This window comes from Macrotis lagotis, chromosome X (assembly GCF_037893015.1).
Source record: "Macrotis lagotis isolate mMagLag1 chromosome X, bilby.v1.9.chrom.fasta, whole genome shotgun sequence".
Lineage (NCBI taxonomy): Eukaryota > Metazoa > Chordata > Mammalia > Peramelemorphia > Peramelidae > Macrotis > Macrotis lagotis.
In genome coordinates this window covers 643,299,963-643,327,700 of record NC_133666.1, presented here as the reverse complement: position 1 = coordinate 643,327,700, position 27,738 = coordinate 643,299,963, and the positions used below count along the sequence as shown (strand labels likewise).

The window sequence follows — 27,738 nt, the reverse complement described above, 5'->3', positions numbered from 1 at the left end:
TACTCATTGTGTTTATTGTTTTCTTAATATTGCTTACTTTACAGCATCCCAAATGTTCTCATGTTTCTCTTGACTCTTCATATGCACAATTGATTACAGCATAGGTATATTCTATTATGTCCATACACTCAAATTTGTTAAGCTATCCCCCAATCAATGGACTTTACTTAGTTTCCTAATTTTTTATTACTTCTATGAATATTTTCCATTCATGAATATTTTGGCATTTATGAGACCTTTGGAGTATATGAGTTTGCTTTTGACTTCCTTGAGGTATATCAATAGCTCTGTGGGATGCTTTTGATATTTTAGTCACTTTTTGGTCATAATTTTAAATTGCTTTTCTAAAACAACTGGAGTTGGATCAATTCACAGTTCTATCAACCGTGTATTTGTTATTAGTCTTTTCCCAACTGCTCCAATATATTCCCACCATCTTTGTTAGTTTACTGTTGTGGTGTAAGGTTTTAAAATTGCTTTGATTTCACTTATTTTAGTGTTTGTTTTTTTTTTTTTTTTGCAAGGCAATGGGGTTAAGTGGCTTGCCCAAGGCCACACAGCTAGGTAATTATTAAGTGTCTGAGGTTGGATTTGAACTCAGGTACTCCTGACACCAGGGCAGATGCTCTATCCACTGGTGCCACCTAGCCGTCCCCATTTATCTTATTAATTCTTTGGAGAGATCTATTTACTACATCAGGGTTAGTGAAAATAATTCCTCATAAGGTTGAAATCATATGAAATATTCTTGGAATCAGAAATCTTGAGCTCTTGATCATCACATCTGGAGAAATCACTCAATCTCTCTGTTCCTCAAATTTCTATATAGAAAAAGAGCTTTGGAGAGTCTAATCTCATACTGTTCCCTCTCATGTTTTCTGGGCTCTAGCCAAACCGGTTTATTTATGGTCTTTCACACACATTTTGTGTTTTTTCAACTTCATAAATTTGCTCTCTCCTATCCATTTTCAAGGTCCACTTCATATGAAGTCCTCTCTCAATCCCCTCCCAAGTCAATAGTGACAGATCCTTATCTTATAGAAATATATTCTTATTCTAACTTGCATCATATTTATTTGGGTATATGTCTTATCTCCCTCACTAGACTGAGCTCCTTGAGGGCTGGGGCTGTGGTTTATCTTTGTATCTCTCTTAGAGTCTGGCACAGAGCTCTGTAGATAGGTTGCCCAAGAGGCAAATAACCATCTGCTGAATAAGTAGATCAGTATGATTTAGCTAGCAAGGATAAAAACATCAAAAAAAAAACCTCATAGCAGTCTGAGCAGTAATAAATCCATGTAATTACAGACATCATTTGTGGCACCCCTGTAAAGGTTTATGGAACCAAAGGACTCATCAATACAAAGCAGTTCTACCTTGCTGCTTTACAGCCAAGCTGCCTGTGACTCACCATTGCAAAGTAGTGCTTTATCCATGGGCCAAATGAAGGACAAGCAGTGCTCACAGGATTGGGGGATGCTTACTTGGTAGCTTGCAAACACATGCCCATTGTGCTCCTGGATCTGAAACAGAAGCAGGCTAGATCAGAAGGCAACTGTACACATCCCTTAATGTTAAGGAAAAAAGTGAACAAAGAAAATGGCATTCCAACACCAAGATGTCTTTCTATACAAGTCTTCCTAAGAGAAGTAAAATGGAGAATTTCCAGAATTTGCTATCTCTGGGCACTATTGGTATTTTTTTAAAAAAAAATTGAAACTATTCTCATCAAGCCTCTCACAGAATAATCAAACTCTACTTAAAAACATGTAATTATCTTTTATATCTGTTAAGTGTGCCTAGATTACAGAAATAAGGCCTTTGGATAACCTTGGAAAGTCTGGATCATTTATTAAATTACACACGTGATCATTTAATTTAAAAATTAAAAAAATATACTCACTGCACGATCTTGCTTTCGTTTTTTCTTCTGAGATTTGCTTTGCTGTGAAGGAACAAAAAGAACATAGGCCTATTTTTGAGTTTCCAATAATTTTACTGATTTACCTTAGTCAAGTACCCACATGAAGATGTTCCCAGAATCTCAAAGTTGGAATGGCTCTTGGAGACCTTTTTTCCAACCTATACTGGAACAAGAACTCTTATAACAATTTATCTGACAAGATATCATTCTGTATTTGAAGATCTACAGTGAAATGCAGTCCACTTTACAAAAGCCTAAATTTGCTTCTTCTGTGATTTGTCACTGCTACAGGTTCTACACTGTCCCCCAAATGAAGGAGAATCAGTCTAACCTTCCTTTTGATTACAGTTCTTTAGTCATCTTGTTTCCCCAAAGCTATCTCTCTCTCTTTTTTTAAGGTTTTTGCAAGGCAAATTGGGTTAAGTGGTTTGCCCGAGGCCACACAGCTAGGTAATTATTAAGTGTCTGAGACCGGATTTGAACCCAGGTACTCCTGACTCCAGGGCTTTATCCACTGCGCCACCTAGCCGCCCAAAGTTATCTCTTTTCAAAGCTAAACATTCCCATTTCTTTATTGTGGCACCTATCCTTAATGTGCCACCTGAAATTATTCTAGATGTGATCTGATCAGGGCAGAGGACATCAGGACAATCCGGTCTAAGGTAACCCAATATTTCATTAGCTTTAAGGGCTGCCATATTAAAGTTTGTGGTCCACTAAAACCTTCAAATATTTTTCAGACCACCTATCAGCTAGAGACTTCTCATTTTATATTTGTGTAGTTTTCTTTTTAAACTCATGTGTAATTACATTAGCAATATTATTTTTCTTCTTAGATACAGATCAATATTGTAGTCTGTCAAGATTTTTCAGAATCCTAGCTGAACTGTATGTAAATATGACGTTCATCCTAGACAATGACAAATGTACAACACCAGGTCAAGTAGATGCTTGAGGTATTTCTTTCAAGCAAATTTTGCATTCAAGCAGTAGCGTATCTACCTAACCATGCTGGTTTCTAGATCTCATCTCTCCTTCTTTTCCATGAAAATAGCATGAAAGACTTTAAAATGCTTCGCTGAAATTTAGGTAAACCCAGTCTGTAGCATTACTCTGATTTACCAACCTATAATAAAATATCAAAAAAAAGGATAAGGTTAATTTGGCATAACCAGCCCTTGACAAAGTAATAACTATTTTCTTTCCAAAGACCCCTTCCCAGAATCACAGAATTTGAGGACATATCAGTAGCCATGCAGTCTCTACAATATAAGAAAGGACTAGTCTAGCTTCTACTTGAAGACCTTCAAGGATGGGGAACTCATATTTTGGGGCAGTCCCTTCCACTTTGAAATAGCTGTAATGGTTAGGAAGATTTTCCTGCTACACAGCCTTAATTTATATCTTTGCAGTAATCCTCAACAGTTGGGGATATGTCCTAGAATTAATATCCTGATTATCCAAATTAATTTCTTTAGAAAATTCTCTCTTTTTTCCTCAGCATTGAAATTATTTCTTTGCATCTTCAGAATTTTAATTCTTGAGACTTTTCTTCCTGGGCTAACTTTCCCTTACACAACTTTAGTTCCCAGGATTCTTCTTCCTTTTCTTCTTCCTTTTCCACAGTACTCTAAAATCTGCTCAGACTAAATTCATCAGCTATCCTTTATTTCTCTATCCCAAATTTTAAGATGGAAATAGTATTCTCCCTTTCTCCTCTGCCATGTTTCTACCCCAGCAACCAAATGCTTCTTCCTGGCAAAAATCCAATTCAGAATATAAGTTCTTTTTTGTTTATTTTTTCACTTTTTTGAAGGATGAAATTATCATTAAAGCAAGTCAAAAAATTATTAATTGCTTTGGGCAAAGAGTGAGTCCCAGTAGACATCCAAGTAAGTAAAATTACATTAGAACTAGCATACCTGTGTCTGGCTTGTACCTACCTCCCAAATTACTCATCTGTGACTCTTTTTCTCAGATGATCTGCAGTATACTCAGATGATAATATTGCTTCTGTATAACTTCATGCATTATACTATTCCCTCTCTGGTTCATGGATTTCCTCATGTGAGCCTATTTTAATATACAATTCCATTTTCTCCCTATCCTTATTTTCTCTTTAAAAACAAAAATAAAAACAATCAAAATCAAACCAATCCTGTTTTCTATGAATAGGGCCATCTTCTAGTCATATTTCTGTGACAACTCTTATCCTCCTATTAGTATCTCTGTGAGACCTTCTCCATGTGTAAGGTCAATTTAATACATCTGAGAAAATGGGTTTGATTACCAACCCCCTCAATGGATTCTGTCATCTGTGCTGTTCTTTCCACATTGGAGCTAGTCTTTACAGTCTCTAGCTTAGCACATATATTCTCCTTATCTATCAGTTCTTTGATTTTTAAGTTACAGTTGATAAATCTAAATCTTGTATTTAGACTGTACCAGTTTCTTTACCAGATGGTTCAATTCTCACATTCACCTCTCTTCTGTAGCTCTTTTTTTTGAGGAGCAATATGGATGAAAGTGTCCTATGTGCCTTATGAGCTCCAGTTTCTTGTCGAAGATGCTGCCACCTTCAGAAACACATTCTGGAATTGGTGTCTGTGTGTCAGTGCAAGCAGTTTGTCCTCAGGCAAGACTTCTCCATTTTTATTATGATACTACATTGCCACTGCTAGACTTGCTGCTTCACTGGATGAAGTCTCTTGCCTGTAGTGCCTCTGGGTTTACAACACTGCTACACAGGATCAGTCATCATTTTCTCCTCTTTGGTAAGACCCAAAGTAAGGGCTATTATTTAGTTTCACAGGTTGAACTTCCTTTTCTCCAAGATGCAAACTCTTGCCCTAGGTCAGGATTTCCACTTTTTAATTCAGATCCATTGTTTCTGTTTTCACATGGAAGCCATTACTTCTTTCTTTTTTAAAAATGGAACACTTTTTTTTTTTTTTAGGTTTTTGCAAGGCAAATGGAGTTAAGTAGTTTGCCCAAGGCCACACAGCTAGATAATTATTAAATGTCTGAGATAGGATTTGAACCCAGGTACACCTGACTCCAAGACCAGTGCTTTATCCACTATACTACATAGCCGCCCCTGGAACACCTTTTTAAAAAGAAACTTGGATAATGTGGAGAGTAAAGAATCATTCTTCCAGCCAATGTATCCTCTGTTCTTGGAGGGAGATTAGCTGGACTTTGAGTGTGGATACCAGTCACAGGCATAGCAGAGAATCACTGCCCACACTCTGCAGGTCACTGCTAAGCCAAGAACCCTGCTGTCTACTTGCTATAAGTGAAATCTATGGTCTTTTTCTCTTTGCAGAACTGTTCTCTCCTTCCTCTGAAATCATGCTGAACATTTTATTATACCTATACAAATCCCCTTCTGGAGCCTTTTCCAGGTGGGGAAGATGTTACTTTTCATTACAGAATTCCCTGTGCCTTGCATACAAGTGCTTATGACAGTTGAATTGAATTTCTCTCTGGAGGCCTCCACAGATCTACTGAGAATTCATCCCTGCAATCTTTCATTCTGTGTTGGGTCACTGCCAAAAGACAATCTAACAAATTTGATGTTGTAACATTTTTACTTTTAGTATTTTTAATTTGCAATCTTCAGATACTCTTTGTGAGACACTTCTTTGTAACCATTTGAATTTGAACAGAGGTTAGAATGAGAAGAGTTGTTAGAATTCTTAAGTATTTATGAATGAATAAGAACGTTTAGCTCAGGGACTGGTCATAATACCTTTGGTGGTTCAAAATCATTTTTTGTGTATCCTCTGGTGAACTCATCAAGAAGCGACTGGAATAGATTCAGGACCAAGTTTGTATCCTTTTCTCCTCTTTCCATTGCCAGGTTGTTTACAACAATCTGGTAGTTTTCCATCAGATCCTTATAGCCAACATGAATTTTTCCATTCTAATATTAAAAAATCAAATTTAAAGTATAAGTACATTAAGATTTCCATATTTTCTATTATTCTACAACAAATATAGTCCATTAAACTGCAGGTTATAGAAATTAAAAAGTTCAGTGTTCTAAGACTTATGGTGATTGTGGGCCTCCTCATATACATGCTATGTCCTCCCACCCCCACACCTTTTTTTTTTAAATTTATTTAATCGGTTTGGTCACACAGTTAGGTAATTATTAAGTGGTGTCTGAGGTGAATTTGAACTCAGGTCCTCCTGACTCCAGGGCCAGTGTTTTATCCACTGCTCCACTCAGCTGCCCCAACCTCTACACCTCTTGAGACACCTGCTAGTCCTTATCCTTTCAAGCTCCTTTTTCTTTCTGGCCACAGGAAAACACTATTTAGAACTGGGAGTGACCTTGGAGATCATTTGGTCCTCTATCTTCCTTCTATAAAGATAAGCTCAGGAAAGGCAGGTTGAGCTGGGCCCCAAACCCCAAGTACTTGCACTATAGCCTAGGGTTTTTTGCATGACATCATATTGCTGCTGCTTCCTCTCTGCCTGTTGAAACTATATTCATCCTTTATGGATATGGCTCAACCGGGGGAGTCAATCCAGGTCCCAGGGGAAATGATCTTACCTTCTATTGCACTTTTCTTATGTTGTATTCTGTATTATGATTATTTGTCCATATCTCATATTCTATGAGACTGAAAGGTTCATGGGGATAGAACTAGGTCTTCTTAACATCTGTATTCTCCTTTTCCACCCTCTTAACCCACTCTGAATAGCACACTGCTACATCAAGTTAAACCTGGACTTTATAAGAAAAAAAGTTACTTACCGGAGCAGAGTACATAGTCTTTATATTGCTTCTAAATTTTTCTGTGGCTTCAATAAATAAACTTTCAATGGGAGTCTTTTGGGACCGTAAGTCATTTATCTGATAGGCAAACATAAAAAATAATGAATTTTTTCTTTTCAGACAATGATTTATTTGGTTTATGTGGAATTTGTAACTTCTTGTGGATACCAGGCTATACCAGATCAGCTAAGTAAGGCCTTCAACTGTGCTGTTATTTTCTCCTGGTAATAGGAGAATGGTTTTCTTCCTCCCACTCACCTCCCCAGGTCCTAGGACTTGCAAAACTGGGAGTTCCTGCCTCAGGAAGAGTTCTTCCTGCTTCCTACTCTTCCAGTCGACAATATCAATAGTTTAAAAAGGTCCCTGATCTGGTATGCCTCCTAGACAGTAGGAGAAAGCATTTTTGGCCTCTTCAGCACATTTTCTCTCTATTCCCTAATAGATGCCTTGCTTACTTTTCCAGGTAGGGGGGAGGAGAAGATGACTTCATAAATATTAGAAGCACCTATGATTTCATCTGTGTCTTTCTTTACTGATATAAATTCCAAGGACATGACATCTTAGAGGAGAGTTTAATGAGTTACTGTCAAGGTCAGCTGAACTGAGCTGGTCTCTGGAGAGGAAATACCCTGCTTCTGGTCCCAACCCTGAAGCCTTTCCAGTCATAGGTCTTGTCAGGGTTTATGCTTTGCAGGTACAGTTTTCAAAGACTATAGGATTTCACACATAGCTAGGAAAAGGATATTTTTTCCCCTCTCGGGCACAGCTGTACTAGAACTCTTCACTAATGTCTGCTTAAACACCTCACCTTGTTCAGAAGGAACTCATCAAGGTATTTCAGTTCATTAGCATTTGTTATTTTCCGGAACACAGATTCTCTCCACTTCTCAGACACTGTTGTGATTTTACCAATCTTAATGTTACGATTCTTCTTTGCTTTGCTGCCTGGCTCTTTCACAGGGCGGTCTCGCTCTCCTGTATGTGAGCGGTTCTGATGTCCAGATGGTGCTAGGGAAAGGAGCAATTCTATAGCAGTAAGTGCATGAAATAGCACAGCATTATATTACATTAAACTTAAACTATATCCATCAAATTTCTAAAATATCACTTCTATAAGAGAATTTAATGGTGCACACAAGGTCTCTGGTCCTGAAATCATTGACAATTAAAAAAATATCTTTTTTGTAAGTCTTTTGTTTTTAGTTCCTTCATTTCAACCCTTGCCCTGGTCTGAACCCTTCCCTATGTTAAAGAAAAATACCTGAGCAAATGCACATGATACAATGACTTCATCTAACAAAAATAGTCATCATTTTTATAGTGTTTTGATTTGCCAAATATTTTACATCTGTTATTTCATGTGATCCTCCCAACAGTTTATTCTGATCTCACAGTTCCCTACCTCTCTACTATCAGGGAGGAGAGAACCCTCTGATGCTTTTCCCTATGCCTTGGAATTCCATTTCCATTTGCACTATATCTATCACTCTCTATTGGACTTATTTGCTTGCCATTGGTTTATATATACCTCTCCTTATTTTCACTTAAATCCTGAATATTGGTCATTTCTTCTTGCCCAATAATATTCTCCTACATCCATTCTCTCATTTCCCGACATGATGTCTTTGTTATACCATTTCATAGTTGAGTTCTACTCCTGTTCTCAAGAGCAATCATTATGCAGACAACTCACTTTCTGAGATTCTTTTTGGTGCTACAGCTTCCAACATCGCAGGTACAGGTGTGACAGTCTCCATCTCCTCTGTTCCCTCAATGTTGTACTTTTTATCTTTATTTTTAGTCATGAAAAGCCACTTAAATGTGGATCTAAGGGAAAAAGTGTGAGTAAATCTGCTTAATTATGAGGAATATAAGTAATGTTTAGATTCTTTAGGCCTTAATGAGATAGTATAAATTGAAAATGGGAAGACATCTGACTGTTTTACTACCAATAATATAGTAATATAATCAATATACATAGATTTCCCACACCCCCTACAATCTATCATACAAGTGGTTGATTCTTTTAGGAATGAACCTTGTTGAAAACTTCCCTATGATTGTGAAAGAATTTCTCAGAAGTTATAGTGTTAGAAAAAAAAAAATCTTCCAGGGGGCAGCTAGGTAGTGCAGTGGATAGAGCACCGGCCCTGGAGTCAGGAGTACCTGAGTTCAAATCCAGCCTCAGACACTTAATAATTATCTAGCTGTGTGGCCTTGGGCAAGCCACTTAACCCTAGTGCCTTGCCCAAAAACCAAACAAAACCAAACAAAAAAAAAATGAAAAGAAAAAAATCTTCCAAAAAAAGGGAAAACTTTTATTTTTGTGTTAATTTCCTTTTTTGCTAATTTTTCTCTATCCAAGAGTATATATTTTTCATTTTTCTCTAGATGAAGTGGGGTTTTTGAATGTAGCAGGAAATTGGGGCTGGGTCTAAGAAGACAGCGTGATGTAAGAATTTAAGACAAAGAATAAGGATTTGATATCTTATTACCTAATGACTCTGGATAATTCAACTAACCCTTTTGAATCTGTTTCTTCTTCTGCTGCTGCCTTTGTTTGGCTTAAGAGCTGTCACTGTATTAACCTACATCTCTGAGACATGTGCTCGCTCTCAGGCCTTTCCCAACCTTTCAATCCCTTAATCAAAACTGATCTGTCTCATATCCCATTAGCTTAAATCCCTGGCAGTTCTCTTCTTTCACAGGACAAAAGCTCTAACTTCCTAGCTTCACTGTTGAGATTGAGGCTCACTCATGTCCCCTTGGCCTAGCTCAAAACCTTTTCTCTTTCCCTCTGGTCACCCTTCTTGCCAAGCTAGCTAACAGCATTCCATTCCTCCTAAGAAAATGCTATCATTCACTCATTCAACTTCAGCTTCTTTCTCTCTTCCCTGGCTCCTCTATATCTTGTCTCTCCTTTCTAACAGTGTCTATTCTTGAGGTTGCTAACCCTCAAACTATCATCTGTGGGCATTATCCTTTCACTATCAGAATTCTAAAGAGTAGAATACACAAGCTGATTCTACTTCCTCACCACCTTCACTTTCTTAAATGTCTTTGATCTTCTGAAATCCCTCTCTTCTGTATTTAATAAACCAATGAGCTTCTTTCAGTTTTCCTGTTTTCTGTATCGTTTGACACTGCTGATCCCTCCCATCTACAGAATATGCAGCCCTTCTTTCTTCATTTTCCTCTCTCTGACCACTCTTTAATGGTTTCTTTTGCTGGTTTTTTCCTCTTCTCATCCAGTAAATGTGGGAATCCACCAACATTGTCAGCCCTCTTAATTTCTCATTCTACATGCTCTCCCTCAATACTCTTGCTCATTTTAATGATCACCTCTATTTACTTGATTATCAACTCTTTACCCCCTACTCCAACCTTTACCCATTACCACTCTTGAATTTGTTCACTTAACAAATGGTCTGCTAATATGCCCATCTGGAAACCTGATACCAAAATCAAATTTAATGTGTGTAAAAAAGGAATTTAGCCTTAGTTCAGTGAAACCTGCCCATCCTCTTACCATTCCCTCTTTCTCTATTATTTTACTCATCAGCTGAACCTCAAAACTTGGCATCATTCCCCATAGCCTATGGTTATCACTCCTTTATTGACCTTGTACTCCCCACTTTTGACTCCTTTCTCCTGTTTTAACTTTTCATCTGGACTATACTATCAGTCTAATGTTCAATTGCTTGCTCTGGAATGTGGATTCTATCTCCCTTTTCCAATTAATTCACTACATGCTTTTTGCGTCCTCTAATCTAGCCAAAGAGAGAGACTAGATTCAGGAACTGGCTAAGTTCCTCTGGCACTGAACTAGTTGAGTGATTCCAAGGGAGTCAGCCTCTTGAAGCTTTAGACTACTCTCCCAGATGCTGCTCTGCATGGGCAGAGAGGAAGTCTCTCTCTCTCTGGGAGTTCTCTGCACCCATGAACTCACAGGCAGGCCTTGTTCCCTCTCTAAGACTCTAAAGTTGCAGATCCAATGTGGCCCTTCTCCCCTGGAAATTCCCTTCCCCACCAATGGAGTCACAGGAGTCTCCTGCTCTCTCTTATCTATGTACATGCATGATATTCTGTCTTCATTTTAGCTATTGACACTTTATCTTCCTCCTCCTCCTCCCTCCAGTCCTCTGACCACACTCATCTCCTTTTAATGTGTTTAGGCAGCACAGTATTGTGGCACAAGAGCTAAAGTTGTAGACAGGAGTCATGGTTCAAATTCTGGTTATGAGTCTCAGCTTTCTTGTTTATAACATGCGGCTACATTACTTTATCACCTGTACCACAGAGTTATTTAGAAGAAAGTGCTTTATAACCTTTAAAATGTACTATAGAAACATGAATTAATATTTGCATTACTCTCAGCTCCAGGGACTTTCCTTTTTTCCAACTTGGCAACCCAGGCATCAAACAAAGAGAATTAGTACTCAGAATCAGGAAGACCTGGGCATGAATCCTGGGTCAAATACTTCAAAACAGTTTTCCCCTGAAAAGTCAATGAATTTCTCAGAGGGTAAATTTCCTCTTCTTTAAGATAGAGATTATAACAGAACCTATTTTATAAGATTGCCCTGAGGATCAAACAAGATGATGCTTATTGAAGTGTTCAGCATACCTTACAGAGCTACAGAAGTGTAAGCTAAGATGAATGAATGAATAGCTATTGACTAGAACAGGGTTAACATATCCATTTTAAAAGAAATCTTAACACAAAGGAGCAAATCCCAGCACAAAAATATTTGGCCCTGCAGCAGGAGGAATGGGGGGATATGTCAAGGCCCCCAATTATGTCAAGGTAGGTCCTCTCCCTTTAGTGACAACAAGCACGTACTTGGAATCAGTCTGCTGGCTTGGGGACAGGCCATCACTGTGAGCAGATAGCTCCCCAGGCTTCTTCCTCTGGAGTGTCTGCTTCTTGGAGATCTTGTTGCCATCCACCACTTCTGCAGACACCTGTAGCAGATAAAAAAAAAATGTCAGGGGGTGGTTTATATCAGAACCTCAATACACAGACTTCACCTATATTTTCATTAGATCACTCTATAAGGAATCATCATAACATTTGATAGAAAATGTCATTTATACTTTAAAAATTTCTTTTTGGGGGGGAAGGTGTCAGATAGTCTATATAGACTTGGAAAGGGTGGGCAACCTATGACTAGTAAAACAATTGTAGTGTAGTCTGAAAATCTGTTCTCATTGGAGAATAGAATTATGGATTTTAATGATATTCATGAAGATCCTACCTGATTCTTGGTAGATGAAGAAACTAGTTTATCAACATCACTCAACGATAAAGAAAATCCTCGTTCCCTGCAAAATCACAAAAGGATAACTGTAATGAAAAAGATTTACAAGTACTTATCTGCTCTTGTTCTCTGTGACCCCATTTTGGATTTCTTGGCAAGGACACCAGAGTGGTTTGTCACTTCCTTCTCCAATCCATTTCACAGATGAGGAAATTGAGGTAAACATAGATAAAGGATTTACCCAGGATCACACAATTAATAAAATCTGAGGTCAGATTTGAACTTTACCATAAAGTTTTTAGAAGAAAGTGCTTTAAAAACTTTAAAGTATACTATAGAAACATGAATTAGTATTTTCATTACTGTCAGCTCCCTGAAGGCAGGGACTTTCCTCTTTTTCAACTTGGCAACCCAGGGCCTAGCCCCTTGCTAATGTGGGATCAGACAAAGTGAGCTGGACTCAGATTAGGAGGAATTGAGTTTGAATTTGACCTGATGCTGCTACTTATATTGGCTGAATGAGATTTCTCTGAGCCTTAATTTTCTTATCCATTAAGTGGAGATGTTAACAGCCATTAACACTCAACTCACAGAGGTGCTGTAAGGGTCCAGTGAGATAATGTATGTAAAGTGTTTTGAAAATCATAAAGTATTCCATACTCAGTGGAAGATTCCTACTCTTAAGCCCCTACTGTAGGGGCTATTCTCTGCTCTTCTTTGTATCCCCAGTAGTTAGCATTGGGCTTGGTAAACAGTGGGCATTCAATAAATGCTGACTGATTGATTTAAATACTGGACTCTGAATTCATCTATGTGGATATTCCTTCCACTGAGGATTACAACCTCACTGTGCCTCAACAGACACACACTTTCCTGAGTTCAACACTCTGGTGATAAAAACCTGCTGAGGTTCAGCCAGGCTGGGTTAAACTGAAGGACACATACACCGTTGCTGGGCTGGGCCTGTACATGTGGCCATTTCAGACTGGCCAGAAATGGCACAGCTTACTTTTTTTCTGACTTTGCCTAAGAACTCAGGGTAGATACTAGGCTGCTTGCCATGAAGCAGCAGAGAGAGCCTCGAGTGGGATTCTGATCCTTATCATGTCTAAGTATGTGCTGGTGGAAGAGGGCAGGCAAGACACGTGCCAGGAAGTCCTCCTGTGAATGGTGGAGGAGTTCCTTTGGGAAATTGCTACTCTTTACATCTGGAGATTTTCATTTTTCTCCTGTGGATCTTGCTTTAAACCCCCTTTTGATCCTGAATACTGGTGCTACCTTCTTTCTCCTAGCCTTCCTGACTTTGACTTAAGAACCTGATTTTCAGCTCCCATGTTGTTGAGCTGATGTTCTTATTCTTAGCTTCCCAAATATGGATCTCTGATTCTCATTTTATTCTGGTAATATCACCCCCATCTTTCACTGTTTCCTTTGCTTTCTTTGTTTAACTGGATTGATGATTCTGAGAGAGTATGGATTGTGCCCGAAGAGTCTGTACCCTTCATTGTACTTCACATTGAACCTTAGTCATGGAAGAGAATGGATATTTCCTTACTGAATGAATAATTGCCTTGGCATCACTCATCTAAGATTCATCACTAACCATTCAGTCCTTCACCTTTCATGGAATATTCTAAATCCTTTTGTGGGATTAGTAAAACTAAACTTTTACTTTTCTGGGTCATGATATCTGCTTAGTCTCTCCATACTTCTACTCCTCAAATTTAAATCCCTTTGTCTTGTATTGCAGGTCCTCCACAGTCTCTTATCACTGTCTCTTTTGAAACTCACTGGCCAAACTGGACTCCTTGCTATCCCCTGTGCACTGCCTAAGGGTCCTGACTTCTCTATTTCTACATGATTGAGTGAGGAATAGTCAAGAAAGTGTCAGAGGGCTTGGATCCAAGTTCTAGTTCTGCCCTTTACTACCTACCTGTGTGACCTGGCGGGGGGGGGGGGTATTACCACATCATTTGGGGTTTTAAATTTTTTCATCTGTAAAATGAACCAGACCAGAGGACCTCTAAGATCTCTTTCAGGAACTACAGGTCTGGAGTCCTCTCTGCTTAGATTTCTGCTGCTGAAACAATCTTAGCCTAAAAACAGGTCCAGCTTGAATGTCCCCATTTCCATGAAGCTGCATGATTCCCCTGCTATTCCTGAAACTCATGAAGCATTGTTTCCATCTCTCCTGCATTCTTGTTTATTACAGCTTTTATCCATGTGCCATGTTCTCTAGTAAATGCATGAAAAAGCCCTGATTATATACTAAGCCCTAGGGATAGAAAGAGGAAAAAGGTGCCCATCCTTGCAAATCCTCAGGGTTCAGTTGCTGGTAAGGCCGACTCAGGGATCTTGGGGTGACTGCAAATTGTACAAGGGCAGGGATTCTGCCTAATTTCTTCCATCTCTCCTACAGTGCAAATTGTTACGTAATAAATCTTTGCTTTTGACTTTAACATATACACATCTTTATCAATTTATCAATTAAATTACCAATCAAAAAAATCAATTGATGTGATGACTACTAATAAAATATGTTAAAAAAAAAGTATTCTTACTCTCCGGGTGTGAGGGGTGACCCAACAGTCCTGTATTTATCACTCAGGTCCAGGGACTGGCTCAGCATTATACTGGAGCCAACAGTTATCATCTTCTTTTCTCTCCAAATCTCTACTACCGTAGACAATCGTTCACTATCACTTTCCCTATATCTCTGAATATGGGAAGCAGTAGGACTCTCTGATCCTTCATTTATTTTCTGGCCAGTGTTTGGCTTATGTTTATCTTGGGATTGCTCAGTGGTACATTTGGTAACCTTGTCATTCAGGGGAAGAGTGGATGGCCGTTCAACAGTGTTATAACTCTGACTTCCTTTTTGCTGCAGCTCCTGGTTCTCTTCTATTTTCTTCGACTCAATGGCCTGGTTACATGAAAATTCTTGCTTTAATTCTGTGGATTTTTTCTCCAATAAGTTTTCTACGCCCATTATTTCATCAAGAGAGTTTATGTCTGAAGGGACTTTCTCTTCTTTTTTACTTTGCAAAGTAACTTCTTGCCAACATTGATTCTGCCCAAGGATTGTCTTTCCTGGAGGTTCTCTGATATTGCTATCTTCCTTGCAGGACAGGATGTGCTTATTCTGTAATTTTACATGTTCAAGACCTCTTTGTCGTCGTGATTCACGCTTTTCTCGGCTACTTGTGGTTTTTTCATGACTTTCTACAAGATTTTTCTGGGAAGGAAGAGTCTTCTCAGTATTCTGGTTTTCTTTTTCTCTTTGTAAATTATGTTTTTCATCTTCTGTTGCATGTTTTTCATGAAGCTGATGATCTGGAACAGAAGCAGGAGTCAATTCCAACCCTGATGAGACAGCTTCCTCCTTGGGCACTGGTTCCCTGTTCTCTGCCTTGGGGAATTCAGCCTCTTTCTTCTCTTTCTCCAGGGCCTGTTGGATTTCCCTTTGCTTTTCCTCAAGCCTCTTCTTTTCTAAAACCATCTGACTAAAACTGTATAAAAAAAAAAGATAAGAGCTTCAGAAAGACACGTGAAAACAAATCTATAAAGACCTGACTCATTGGCTTTTTAATCAGTCTTTAAACCACATAAATCTATACTGTACAATTCCTGGCCACTTAAGATAGGGGTGAACATACAGACATGCAGGTGTGATCCAACTTCATGTTCCCAAATCCAGGTCAGAAGACTTAAAAATAAGAAAATCTTGGGGTGCCTAGGTGGTGTAGTAGATAAAGCACTGGCCTTGGAGTCAGGAGTTCAAATCCGGTCTCAGACACTTAATTACCTAGCTGTGTGGCCTTGGGAAAGCCACTTAACCCCATTTGCCTTGCAAAAAAAAAATAAGAAAATCTTTTCCTTCATAAAAAAGTTAATGATATTAATAGCAAGAACAAAAATTCACCTTCACTAAGTTCAGTGTTCTCAAGTTTGTTTTTAGACTTACATGAGTACACACACACACACACACCTCTCTCTCTCTCTCTCTCTCTCTCTCTCTCTCTCTCTCTCTCTCTCTCTCTCGCACGCAACACAGAATTTCAAGTTTTGTTCACCGTTGTCTCTGCAGGTATCCTCTGCCTATGGTCTGCAGGAGAAGAATGCTCCGCTGTAGCCTCTGGTAGGCCTTCCGCTGCTGGTATCCTCTCCAAATTGCCTGAATATAGACAGCTGCTTCAGATTTTGCTAGAGACCTCCTAACTCTGTAAGAACGCCAAAAAGCCTAAAAAATATTGTAAAAATTCAATTAATGAGAGGTAACCACTGGTTTGTCCTGCATCAGACCTATAACAAGCATATCAATTGCTTATCCTGAAAGGAACAGACCTGAATGGTGATGGCTGCCTGCTTCACTTGGAGGAAATGTCTTCTTTCTAAGACCATTCGGGTCCAGCTTTGAAGAAGAATAATTTTCCGAATCACTTCTTTGTGAAGTGTCTCCTGTAGAATCTGTCGCTCAGTTTCCTTCATGAACACCTAATTCAGAAGAGAAGGCTTAAATTGAGCTCTTCTGTTAAAAACATCTACCTTTCCTCAAATTTACAGAGGCATCTTCCTAAATAGGCAAGACCTAGGATTAAAAAGTACTTCATTCAAATTCAACTGGAGGGAAATTCAAAACAAAATCTCCACCTTAATTTCAACAAATTATACCTTATTATAGGGGAGGTATGCAACAGTGATTAACAGGGCATAAAGTAAAGTCAGATTGCAAGTTAAAGATATCATCAGTGTGCCTGTATTAAAATAAGAAAGCAAATGAGAATGAGTACTGAGTAAATATTCTAAATACTTTTTCCTTTCAAAGAAATTCCCAAACAAAAAAAGATAAAATTACACGTCAAGGATAATTTTTGAAGAAAAAAATAAAAATGCTTTCATCCTGGGGGACTACATTTTTATCAAAAGCTTAATTTTACAATAAATTTTCCCTTTTGACCTGACTCCCAACATTTGAGGGAATAAATGTGCTCTGAACTCCTGAAGGAAAGGGAGTTCACAAATTCAAAGTAAAAAACAGAAGTTCATTGATTTCACAAAGAGTCAGAAAATACTGAACAGACCTTAGTTTCTCCTATTTGGTAGTTTTTCTTGTCCATGCCCATCTTCTCTAGTAGAGTAGATATCATTTCCTTTGAAGGTTTGGCATTTTTGGGGAGTAATACTTGGAACTGATCTGTGAAATCCTAAATAAAGTAGGTCAAGAAAAGGACAATTACTTGAGACTTTGCATCATTGGAAAAGTGTACAATAATTTTTTTATGTTTACATCCAATTTAGGGTCATCTGCAGACACTATCATTTTGCTCTACAAGAAAGTTAAGAAAAATCTCATTTTGGGGGGATACTGTCTTTAGGTATTCAGAAGATAAAGAATTAGGCACATAATTAAGAAATCTACTCATACAAAAGATCTGTTTTTTTTAATAAAAAAATTATTTAATTAAGGCAATGGGGTTAAATGACTTGCCCAAGGTCACACAACTAGGCAATTATTAAGTATCTGAGGCCAGATTTGAACTCAGGTCCGGTACTCCATGCACTGCACCACCTAGCTGCCCCAAGATTGTTCTTAAGATTGTATTGCAACTATATATTATTTGAATATAAAGTAGCTTATGATGTTTCTTTTTAACTACTCCTGCATTAGTCTGACTAATTTTCAAAGTCTTTTTCATATATGAACGAATTTCATCCTCATAGATGTGTGGGAAGGTTTGGTAGTGTTTGTTCTCATTTTAGAGATGAGGAAGTTAAGGCACATAATGGTTAAGTGAATTTTCAGGTGAGACTAATAACCTGAGCCAGTCCTAGAATCCATTTGATTCCTCAAGATTAGTTGCCTTCAATAAGATCATACATATGGTTTTGCTAGAATGTGATGGTACTGGGTTATCAACTTGAAAGAAAAAAATGCATATTTTGGTCTCTGAACTGTAACTTATACTTTAAACCACTGTCCTAATATATAATAATTTAAATCCAAACTGTTACTTTAGAAAAACTGGCAGTACAGGGAGAGAGTGTAAACCCTGGTGTCAGAGGTGCTAGTTTCGAATCCTACACTGGGGCTGAACTAGATGATATTCCAATATTGAATCTCTAGGATTCTAAGGTTGTTTAAGAACAGAGACCTTAGAACTAATAATGCAGTGAAATAAGCAGCTTTTGTTCACTTACATAAGTAAATATAATAATAATATATAAAAATAATAAATAAAATAATGAAATAGAAATATATTGCAAAATGTCAAAATACATTTCTATATTTTATTTGTGTATGTGTGTGTGTGTGTGTGTGTGTAGGGGTGGTGGTGATGGTGGTTTGTGTAAGTGTGTGTTTGTTGAGGTAATTGGGGTTAAGAGACTTGACCAGGTCACACAGTTAGTGTCAAGTGATTGAGGTTAGATTTGAACTCAGGTTTTCCTGACTGTAAGGCTGGTAATCTATCCACTATGCCACCTAGCAGCCCCCTTTAAGCAAACATTTCTCACAGTGAAACAAGGAAAGTTGGCAGAATATAGTTATCATGTGCATAAGAACTGGGAATCAGAAGACCTGGGTTCTTAATCTCAGTTCTGCTACTGACCTCTCTGGGTCTCAGATTCCTCCTCAGTTAAATGACAGAGTTGGATTAAATGACCTATAAAGTTCCCTCCAGCTACAAAAATCTTTGATTCTTTGAAAAGTTCCTGCAGAAATCATTTGATTTATGTAATATTGTAGCTAAGTCAAGTAAAGTTTAGGTAAACTTTACCTTAACTTTAAGTATATTATCTGTGTGCAGGAACTGTCCCTAGGTTGCTAAAAAGAACTAAATTGTAAAAGCTCAGTGTGGTAGGTGTATTTAAATACCTGAAAGGTATACTTGGCACTGTAACCTGACCTCCGGATTCGGACAGTTTCTAACATTCCAGTGTACCTTAACTGCTGCAGAACCAGTTCTTCATCAAAGCAGAGTTCTTTCTGGAAAGAACACAAGATACAACTCAAAAGAATTCAGGAATCCTGAACTTTACTCTCCCACTCTGGTCAAAAGTATTTTTTCCAAAATTAAAAAAGAAATTCAAAATTTTCCCAAAATTTTCATTCTCTGAAGTTACTTTTAGATTTAATAGGAAAAAAAAGGGGGGGGGGTCTACACTATATGAACGTCCTTAATTTTGGTAATTTTTCTTGTCTTCTAGGTATCACTGAGAGGAGTAGTCATTTGTTATTATTCAATTAAATTATTTTACCTTTAAGATTATATCTTTAAGCACCAAGGTTTTGGGGAGGAGGGCAATGGAAGAGTGGAGAAAAGCTTAGAACAAATACATTCCAAGAATAAAATTTCAAAAGCACTCCTTCAACTTGGGGAAAAAAGTGACTAATGGGTAATTCAGCAAGCATCTTCAAGCAAAGTCCTGACCAATTCTCCATTCCAAAGTAGGGAAAAAAACAAGAAAAAAAGGGCTATAACAGGCACTTAGTCAAAGGAATATTTGAAGACAATGACTCTTAGAATAGTTTATTGAGGCAAGTTTTAACATCTTCATGACTGGAGAACCTTAAAAACAGATCAGTCAGATGGTTTTGACTCTAGCCTGGAAAGAAAGGGTTTGACTAGTTAATTTTGAACTTTCTTTGGGCAATATAATGTTATAGGTACATGTCCTATGGTCTACAATCTGTTGCTAACAGTTGGATAAAAAGATTTTTAGTAGTGATGTTATTTTGCAATGACCGTTGGCTAACTCAATATTTCTGATCAAGGATATCCCCACATGAAGAATGTTAGAAGTCTTTACCTACCTTCTCAGCATTAGAGCGAATGCATCGAATGAAGAATGGCTCAGCTTTACTCAAAGTCTCCAACAATTTATTAAGGGAGGCCTTGGGGGAAAAAGACAATGTCTGTCAATTTTTTTTTTTAGAAAAGTAGAAATCTGATCAGGCAATAATGTAAGAGATCATTGGTACCATTTCAGATATTACATTTAAATTTCCTCTTTAAAAAGAGAAAAGTGAAAGAAGAGAAAGAAACAGACAGACAAGATGGTTACTTTTCACCCCTCCTGCACTCTTCTTGGAACTTTGCATCCGTTTCTAAGCATTGCTAACACCTCTTGATTGGATTACTGACTTCAGACACTAGTCTGAATATAGGTTACTTTTTTCCCTCTACATTTGGTTTATCTAAAATCTACATGTGAGGTATAATTCTGTGTTAGTGGGAAGGAAAGAAAGAAGATGATGACAATGAAAAAGATGAAGAAAACAGTGATAGGCAACTAGGTGGTACAGTGAATCGAGCACATTCCAATTTGACTTCATACATGAGTCACTAGACCTTTGTTTGGCTCAGTTTCCCCAATTGTAAAATGGGAATAATGACAACCCCTAGTTCCCAGGGATGTTCTAAGGCTCAGATGAGATAGTTCTCAAGCATCCAGCAGTGTGTGGTATGTAGATGGTGCTTATAATATAGTGAAATGCTTATAATAAAGTGTAAATGCTCAAAACTAGCAGGATAAAAAACAAGTGAGACATTTTTATGTACACACAAAGTTCTTTTGTCCTGTTTGGGGTGCATGTGTGTATGTATGTGGGATGTGTGTGCGCGTGTTGTGTGTGCATGTGTGTGCGCGTATACTTTCTCCCAAATTATAGTAGATAACACAATGAAACCCAGGAGTCTGAAATGCACAAAAATCCCCCCCCCAACACCTGATTGTTCCTTTCTGTCACGCATACATATGCTTCTCCCTTTCTACTATACCTGGAACTGGGCACTGATACTAGGAGGCTTTTTCTTTTTATGCAAATGCAGAAGGGACTTGGTGGTGCGGTCATGGAGGGTCATGCTGACAATAAGCTTCAGAGACTTGGAATCCAACAAATTCTAAAACAGAAATATAGAGACTGATATGCACACATACCCCCTGAACACCTGAACAGAAACATGTCATCACTAAAATAAAAAAGTCAGCTATAACAATGAAACAGCACTTTCACATACAAGTCTAACCTTGTAACAATGAACATTAAAGACTACCTGAGTTCTCTGATAAAGATAGAGTTTGGCCTTAAGTTTGGGTATCATGAGGCCTTGTAAACTCACAGTTGTATTTCTTGTTAGAATTTTAACCTATATTCCATTCTGAATGGAGTCTTGATTTGGGAGTTCTTTTTAAAATTCTCTGCAATTTGTATTTCAATCTCCTTTTGTAGTCCAAAGGGTGGAATTTTTTCTGAACTTTCACTTTGGATGAATACATTGGGCTTCTTGAGATCTTTTTAAGGGGGTTCATGATGTCAAATTATTTTAATAATAATAATAATAATAATAATAATAATAATAATAATAATAATGATAATAACAACAATAACAATAACAATATATTTTAATCTCTAATACTATAAACATCAGTAGATATAACCCAAATACTCAAAAACCACTTTAAGAACCCAATGAAAATCTTTTAATTATTAAAGCATAAAAGTATTCTAAGACAAAAAAAGTTACGAGTATCTGCTTTATATAAAGAAAAACAAGTTTTATAGCATGATGTTTGTTACTCAGATGGCTAATGATTTAGTTTCTTGAATACAAAAGTACATTCCAAGTAATTTTATCCTTTTTACAGTGATTTATCTCATTAAATCCTACTTATATGGCAGAATGAATTATTCTGTTCTACCAGTAATAACCTTTCTGTTGAGTTGGATGACCAGAAAATGTTAATAACATTTATGTTTCTTGCCTGATAATTTATATAGCATTTGATGATTACAAAGTTATGCCATTTGACCTTAATGATATAACAAAAAGAAAACTATAGTGCTTTAATATTTAGAAAACATTTTCTAACTAAAGTATTCTAACATATTATCACTCTCATTTTACAATTAAGGAAATCGAGGCTCAGAATCTAAGATGTTATCAATATTACTAATAAAATGTACCCATTTTGCCACTCAGTAGATTAGACTGTACAATTTTTAGGGATTCTGTATCTTTTTTTTTTTTTTTTTTTTTAGTTTTTGCAAGGCAATGGGGTTAAGTGGCTTGCCCAAGGCCACACAGCTAGGTAATTATTAATTGTCTGAGGCTGGATTTGAACTCAGGTCCTCCTGACTCCAGGGCCGGTGCTCTATCCACTGCGCCACCTAGCCGCCCCGATTCTGTATCATTTTACATATGTAAGCAACTTATATAAGTGAGACACAAGTCACTTCTACAAAAGTTGAAAGACATGTTTTCTATGTTGAACTGGCAATAGAAAAAGGAGAGGGCTAGATAATTTATAAACTAAGAAAATAATTTATTATATTATGCTATATTTAGACATTTCCACCTGTTGAGATGCATTTTCATGACTTGTAAAATAAGACATCTTTAAATGTGTTGAACAAGTTTACCTTTGGAATGATCTGCTTTTGTTTGATACCTTTACTTTTCCTGTTAAAATATTAAAAATTGTTTTTATGAAATTGAATGTACATGATTTGTATATTTGGGTTAGTTCAGCAAGCCATGCCTTGCAGGTTAGCTAGGTCAAGCTAAAAAGCCAGAGAGGAAGAGAACAAGTGCAACAACTCAATTTAGAAATCCTTTAAAAATCACATAGTAGGAAGGGAGGGGGATGTATGGCTATGTAATTTAAATAATCATACTATAATGTATACACTTTGATGGTCAAAGGTAAATTTTTACTTCTTATTTTGAGAGCAGAACTACTACTAGTAAAAGTGATCTGGTCTGTTATCATTCACATTTTCCAAGAGGAAGTTTCAATGACTAATAGCATAGTTTCCTAACCTATAAAAACCGTGGCCTGCTGAAGGATCACAAAATAAATCAACAAACATTTATTAAATGCCTATTAAATGCAGGGCAAAACTAGTTAGACACTGGGAATTCACAGATGAAAAGGACAAAGAAAGTATCTGACATAGGAGAGTAGAAAGCAAGGTATACTGTGATGAGGGTAAAGGAAAGACAGAAACAACATGTTTTAGGATAATATAAAGAGATTGGGGGGAGGGGAGAAGTGATTCCAAGTTCATGATTATGCTTCCAGATCACAAGCATCAGTTGATTAAGACACTGATTATAGTTTTCCTTGTACTGGATAACATTTCTGAGGAAAATTCAACCAGTCTAAAGGTCTCTAGGTTTTCCTAAGCTACAGTATGGGTTAGCTAGAAAATGAAGCTTTCACCTGTGTTAATTTTGAAAAGACTGGTTGATTGCTAACTTTCATTTTACAAGGATAAAAGGAGTATTTTTTTCCCCATTTCTATAAAAGAGTTTAAGATGGAAACTAGTTTCTAAGTTTATTCTAAGGAATAAGATCAAAATGAGGGATCAGGTAGGGAAGTGTTACAAAGTCCTTGGAATCTACAAATTTCCACATGTATGTTAGAGCTGCTTCTTTGAGGCCAACAATGGGAGCTCCCTTTGCACACTGAGATTTAACTCTATAAATATTCAAGATTGTTGTGGGTTTTTTTTGGGGGGGGGGAATTTGAGGTGGAATTGAGAGGTGCAGGGCAAGAAAATAAAAGCTCTTGAAATATGTATGTTGTAAAGGCAATAAACAGTTATTAAACTGTCAAAGGTCTTGTGATGGCACTGGAAGCAGAGAAACAAAAGCAATGGGAATTTACAGTCTAGCTAGGGAATAAAGTTGGGAGAGAATTACTTAGGAGATTCAAGGAAGGTGGTGGAGGATCAACATAGACATCTTGGAACAAAATTATATTGAGCTGAGCCTCAAAGAATAAGGAAGGACCTATTGGGACCACTACAAATTTATGGTATGTAATCTCAATGAGGCCCTCACTGATGTCTGCTAATATTTAATTATTCTTCTCTCTTTTGTCTATACTACTCCCCAGTCTTTCTTCCAAATATTCCTTTCCCTTAAGCCACATACAGCATGTCTCCTTCCTCCTAACTCAGCAAAACACCTCACTTCCACTCTCAAGAAAAAACTAAGGCCATCTATTGTGAACTCTTTCTTCATCCCAATTCTATACATCACATTACCTTAACATCACCCCTAATTTTACTCCAATCTAAGAAAGAGGTATCAATGCCAATCCCTCTGTTTGTACCCTTGATCCTTATTTCCTTTCATCTCCTTTGGTAGCTCACCTCTTCAATCCCTTTTCTCTCCCTAGTGTTTTATCTTTCCTTATCTACTGACACTCTCCCTAATTTCCTTAAACTTTTTCTTGAGTCTCAAATGAAAGTTTGAGGGGATCCTGATCCCCTGCTTTTCACAACCAAATTCCAAAAAAAGAGAAAACTATCTATACTCTAAACTATCTACTCTATACTCAGAAGCTCTGCTTTCTCACCTCATTCCTTTATTTCTCAGTCCCTTGCTCCTCTTAACTTCATCCTTCAACTATATTGCTTTTTCCAAAGTTACTTACAATCAGAGTTGCCAAATAAAATATCCTTTCCTCAGTCTCCATCTTTTTTGATCTTTCTGCTGCATTTAAAACTGCTAACCATCCATCCCTTCTACTCTCTTTTTCGAGTTTTCATGATACTTTCTCTTTGTTCCCAGTTTTACCATGTGTTCTACCCCCCATCCATGAGTATATGGCAGGTCTTTGTTTTAGGATATGCCTGTATTCTCTGGGTGATTTTACGTGCAAAGTGAAAGTGAATCTTGTCTGTGATCTTCAAATCCAATGCTTGCAAATTCAAATTCCACCTCTCTGAAGTTGACTTTAAATTCTATAAATTTAGACCATGTCCATATCATGAACACCTCCACATCATTAAGTCTACACTGGATATCTCTAATTGGATATCCTGGAGGCATCAATATCTTCTGTGATCTTTCACTCCTCCCCACCCCAACTTTCTCCTTTCTGTTGAAGTTACCACAATTTTAGAGTCATCATCTGCTCTTTCTTTCCTCTTTATCTATTTAGAATCAATTGCTGACTTGAAAGTTCTCCATCTACAATATTTCTTTACATCTGCTTGCTTTTCTTCAACCACACAACCACTAACAGTTTAGTCTAGTTATCATCTCTCCTCTGGACTATAGATTACAGCTGTTCTTCATAGGGCTTAATAGGGCTCTCTGCCTCCTTTCCAATCCACTCCTTATATAGTTGCCTAACAAATATTCCTAAAAGACAGGTCTGATCATGTCACTTCCCTGCTGAAGAAGCTCTAGTCATTTCCTTTTGTTTCCAGGATATACCACAACCCCCCTTGTTGGGCTTTTAAAACCCTTCACAATTTGGCTCCAATGCACCTTCAAAGACACACTTGTCTTCTTTGTGTGCTGTGAAGCTCGTCCACCTTCCCTGTAAGTAATATTCCTTTTTGTGTCTCTGTCCCTTCGGCACAGAATACACTCTCTCCTCCATCTCATGGAATACCTAGCTTCTTTCAAAGACTAGTCCAAGAGATACATACAACAAGGAGCTTATCCTAACCTAGAGGCCTCCCTCCTGTCCCAAATTACTTTGTATCTATCTCGTGCATATTTTCTACTGACTTTTCTAAGTACATATTATGACAGAATGTCAATTCTAAAGGATCAGAGACTGCTTTTGTTTAGTTCCAGAGCCTATCAAATAACTGACACTTAATAAGAGCTCACTGAATGGACCTACACAAAGAGGAGAGGTGAGAGAGGGCATGGCAAGATCTGGTCATTGCCAGTAGAAGACAAGCACAGAATAGAAGGCAGGAAGAGGACAGGAGGAGTTAAGGTTTGTTTGGAGCCAGGCCAATGGGCTTTAAACACCAAGTTACGTAATTTGTATTTTCACTTTTAGGAGAAAGGGAATATCATTGAAGTTTGTCAGCAGGATTAACAACAGGATCTAAAAAGTGACTGAAAGATTACTCTAGTTGAAGTGTGAAGAATGAACTGGAGAGGAGAGTAACTAGAGGAAGGGAAGGGAGACAAGTTAGGAGGCTATTCTCATGGTGAACAGAAAAATTTTGTTAACTATGGGAGGATTTCAAAGCATTTTGTGGTTTAGGGAGCCAGTTAGCATTCTACAGCACAATCACTGTGCTCAAGGAAATCTTAGCAAGAGTTAGTGCTAAATAAGAAATATTTTCAGCAGCCACCACACTGACTAGAAACTATTTGGGCCTGTTATTTTCTATCAGAGGCAATGCACTTCTGCAGATATATCTGCTTCTGCACTGAAGGAATAGCATGGTTATTGTTGCACTTGCAAAGAAGTATTACCCATAGCATCAAGAACTCACAGGAAGTGGGCCCGGGGCTGCTGAAGCCGACTGAGGGACTGAAGAAGCCTACGAGGGTCTTCACCCTGCCAGGGCAGTCCTTTTATAGTCTTGATGATTTGGTCATGCAAATCCCTAAGAGGTCCAGGGGGAAAGGCAGAGAGGAAGATGTCCCAGATAGAGAAAACAAGGCGTTAAAATAGGAAGACCCATCACCACAGGAGTTGAAACAGGAAGTTCTATTACCCAATGTGCCCCAAAGTTAAAATTAGGGTGCTTTCTCAGGCTATATGATCATAAACATGTACTTGAACAATGCTCAATTCATTTTTGGGAGATCAACTCTCCTTTGCTTTAAGATATGGATAAGGACAAGGAGAACTTTATTTATACTGTCTGAACAGGAGAAAATGAGGGGAAAGGTGTTGGCTTTCAAATACTTTAGACTTATTTTGGTAAGCCCTAGGAGAAAAAATTATGACCAATGAGTGAAAGTTAAAGGAGAGATGCTCACTTAAAATAAGGAAGAACTTTCTAACAATTAGTTATTCAAAAATGGATTGATTTTCTGGGTCTTCCAATAGAAATTTAGGGAACAACGGTCAGGGATATCATGGACAGATCCATGCCTTAGAAAGCTGTTGAACAAAATAATCTCTGATGTCCCTTCAAATCAGGATTCTTGGATCCCATCTTTACATGAACTGAGTTATTGCTCTATGGATGAATACTTGTAACAGGTTTCCCACCAATGGAAATCAGAAAATAAATAACCATGAACAATTCTCCATAAGAACAAATTTATGATCTTTACTGGACTTATTAAAAAGTGTCAAAATATATGTTTTAATATGTCAAAGAATAACGTTTCACTCAGGGTCCTAGGACTCAGAATTAGAAGGTGCCTTTTTTGGGAAGACGTAAACTGATTTTCCTCTTTTTTATTTTTCTGATATACCAACTTCCTTAAAAGAATAAGGAAAAGTTTGAATTTAATGTCATTTTAACAGTCTGCTAGATTAATTTATATAGCAACTATATATATAAAATAATCTTAAAGGGTCTTCTTTTAAAAAATTGTAATTGAAAATTTTCCATTAATTTTGGTCTGGTGCTTTTTAGTTGTCAAAAGTTTATGCTCTTGACTCTATAAGGAACTGGGAGTTGGATTTATGTCAATACAGGCAGGATCCTATACTTAATGCTTTTGTAGTACTAAAGCAAGTAAAATATTGTTAATCATTTGATTTTATTTTCAAAATTATAGTATTTACAGACCCTTCTCTGAAACAGTTTGAAGAGATTCAAATTAAGCACTTCAAAACATTACTTTAAATTTGATACTTTTGTTAGAGTTTTGGATTTGACCTCTGTGGTTGATATTTTTAGAAATGAAGTAGTTGAAAGAACAGTCAAATTTCACTTCTTTTGGGATAGGTTATTTTAAATACATGTTTAAGCTCTTAAAAGTTAGCCTGGGATAAGCCCTAATTAGTGGTCCACTCAGTTCAATTCATGCACCAT

At 37.4% G+C, this 27,738-nt stretch overlaps 1 protein-coding gene across 11 annotated transcripts in view; it reads right to left on the bottom strand.

Moving 5' to 3' along the window:
* Positions 1-27,738, bottom strand: part of MYO9B (myosin IXB) — a 130,620-nt gene that overhangs the window by 15,842 nt on the left and 87,040 nt on the right. For 10 of the 11 annotated variants that reach the window (XM_074204435.1, XM_074204437.1, XM_074204438.1 and 7 more), the window contains 17 exons: positions 26,236-26,349; positions 22,395-22,434; positions 20,752-20,874; positions 19,785-19,865; positions 18,846-18,956; positions 17,053-17,175; positions 16,316-16,465; positions 16,045-16,211; positions 14,533-15,480; positions 11,969-12,035; positions 11,554-11,675; positions 8,404-8,537; positions 7,519-7,718; positions 6,690-6,788; positions 5,676-5,849; positions 1,904-1,945; positions 1,412-1,523 (listed from right to left, as the gene is read on the bottom strand). In XM_074204435.1, coding sequence (XP_074060536.1) covers positions 1,412-1,523; positions 1,904-1,945; positions 5,676-5,849; positions 6,690-6,788; positions 7,519-7,718; positions 8,404-8,537; positions 11,554-11,675; positions 11,969-12,035; positions 14,533-15,480; positions 16,045-16,211; positions 16,316-16,465; positions 17,053-17,175; positions 18,846-18,956; positions 19,785-19,865; positions 20,752-20,874; positions 22,395-22,434; positions 26,236-26,349 — 2,807 coding nt within the window. The remainder of the gene's footprint in view (positions 1-1,411; positions 1,524-1,903; positions 1,946-5,675; positions 5,850-6,689; positions 6,789-7,518; positions 7,719-8,403; positions 8,538-11,553; positions 11,676-11,968; positions 12,036-14,532; positions 15,481-16,044; positions 16,212-16,315; positions 16,466-17,052; positions 17,176-18,845; positions 18,957-19,784; positions 19,866-20,751; positions 20,875-22,394; positions 22,435-26,235; positions 26,350-27,738) is intronic. The other variant, XM_074204440.1, reaches the window with a different exon arrangement.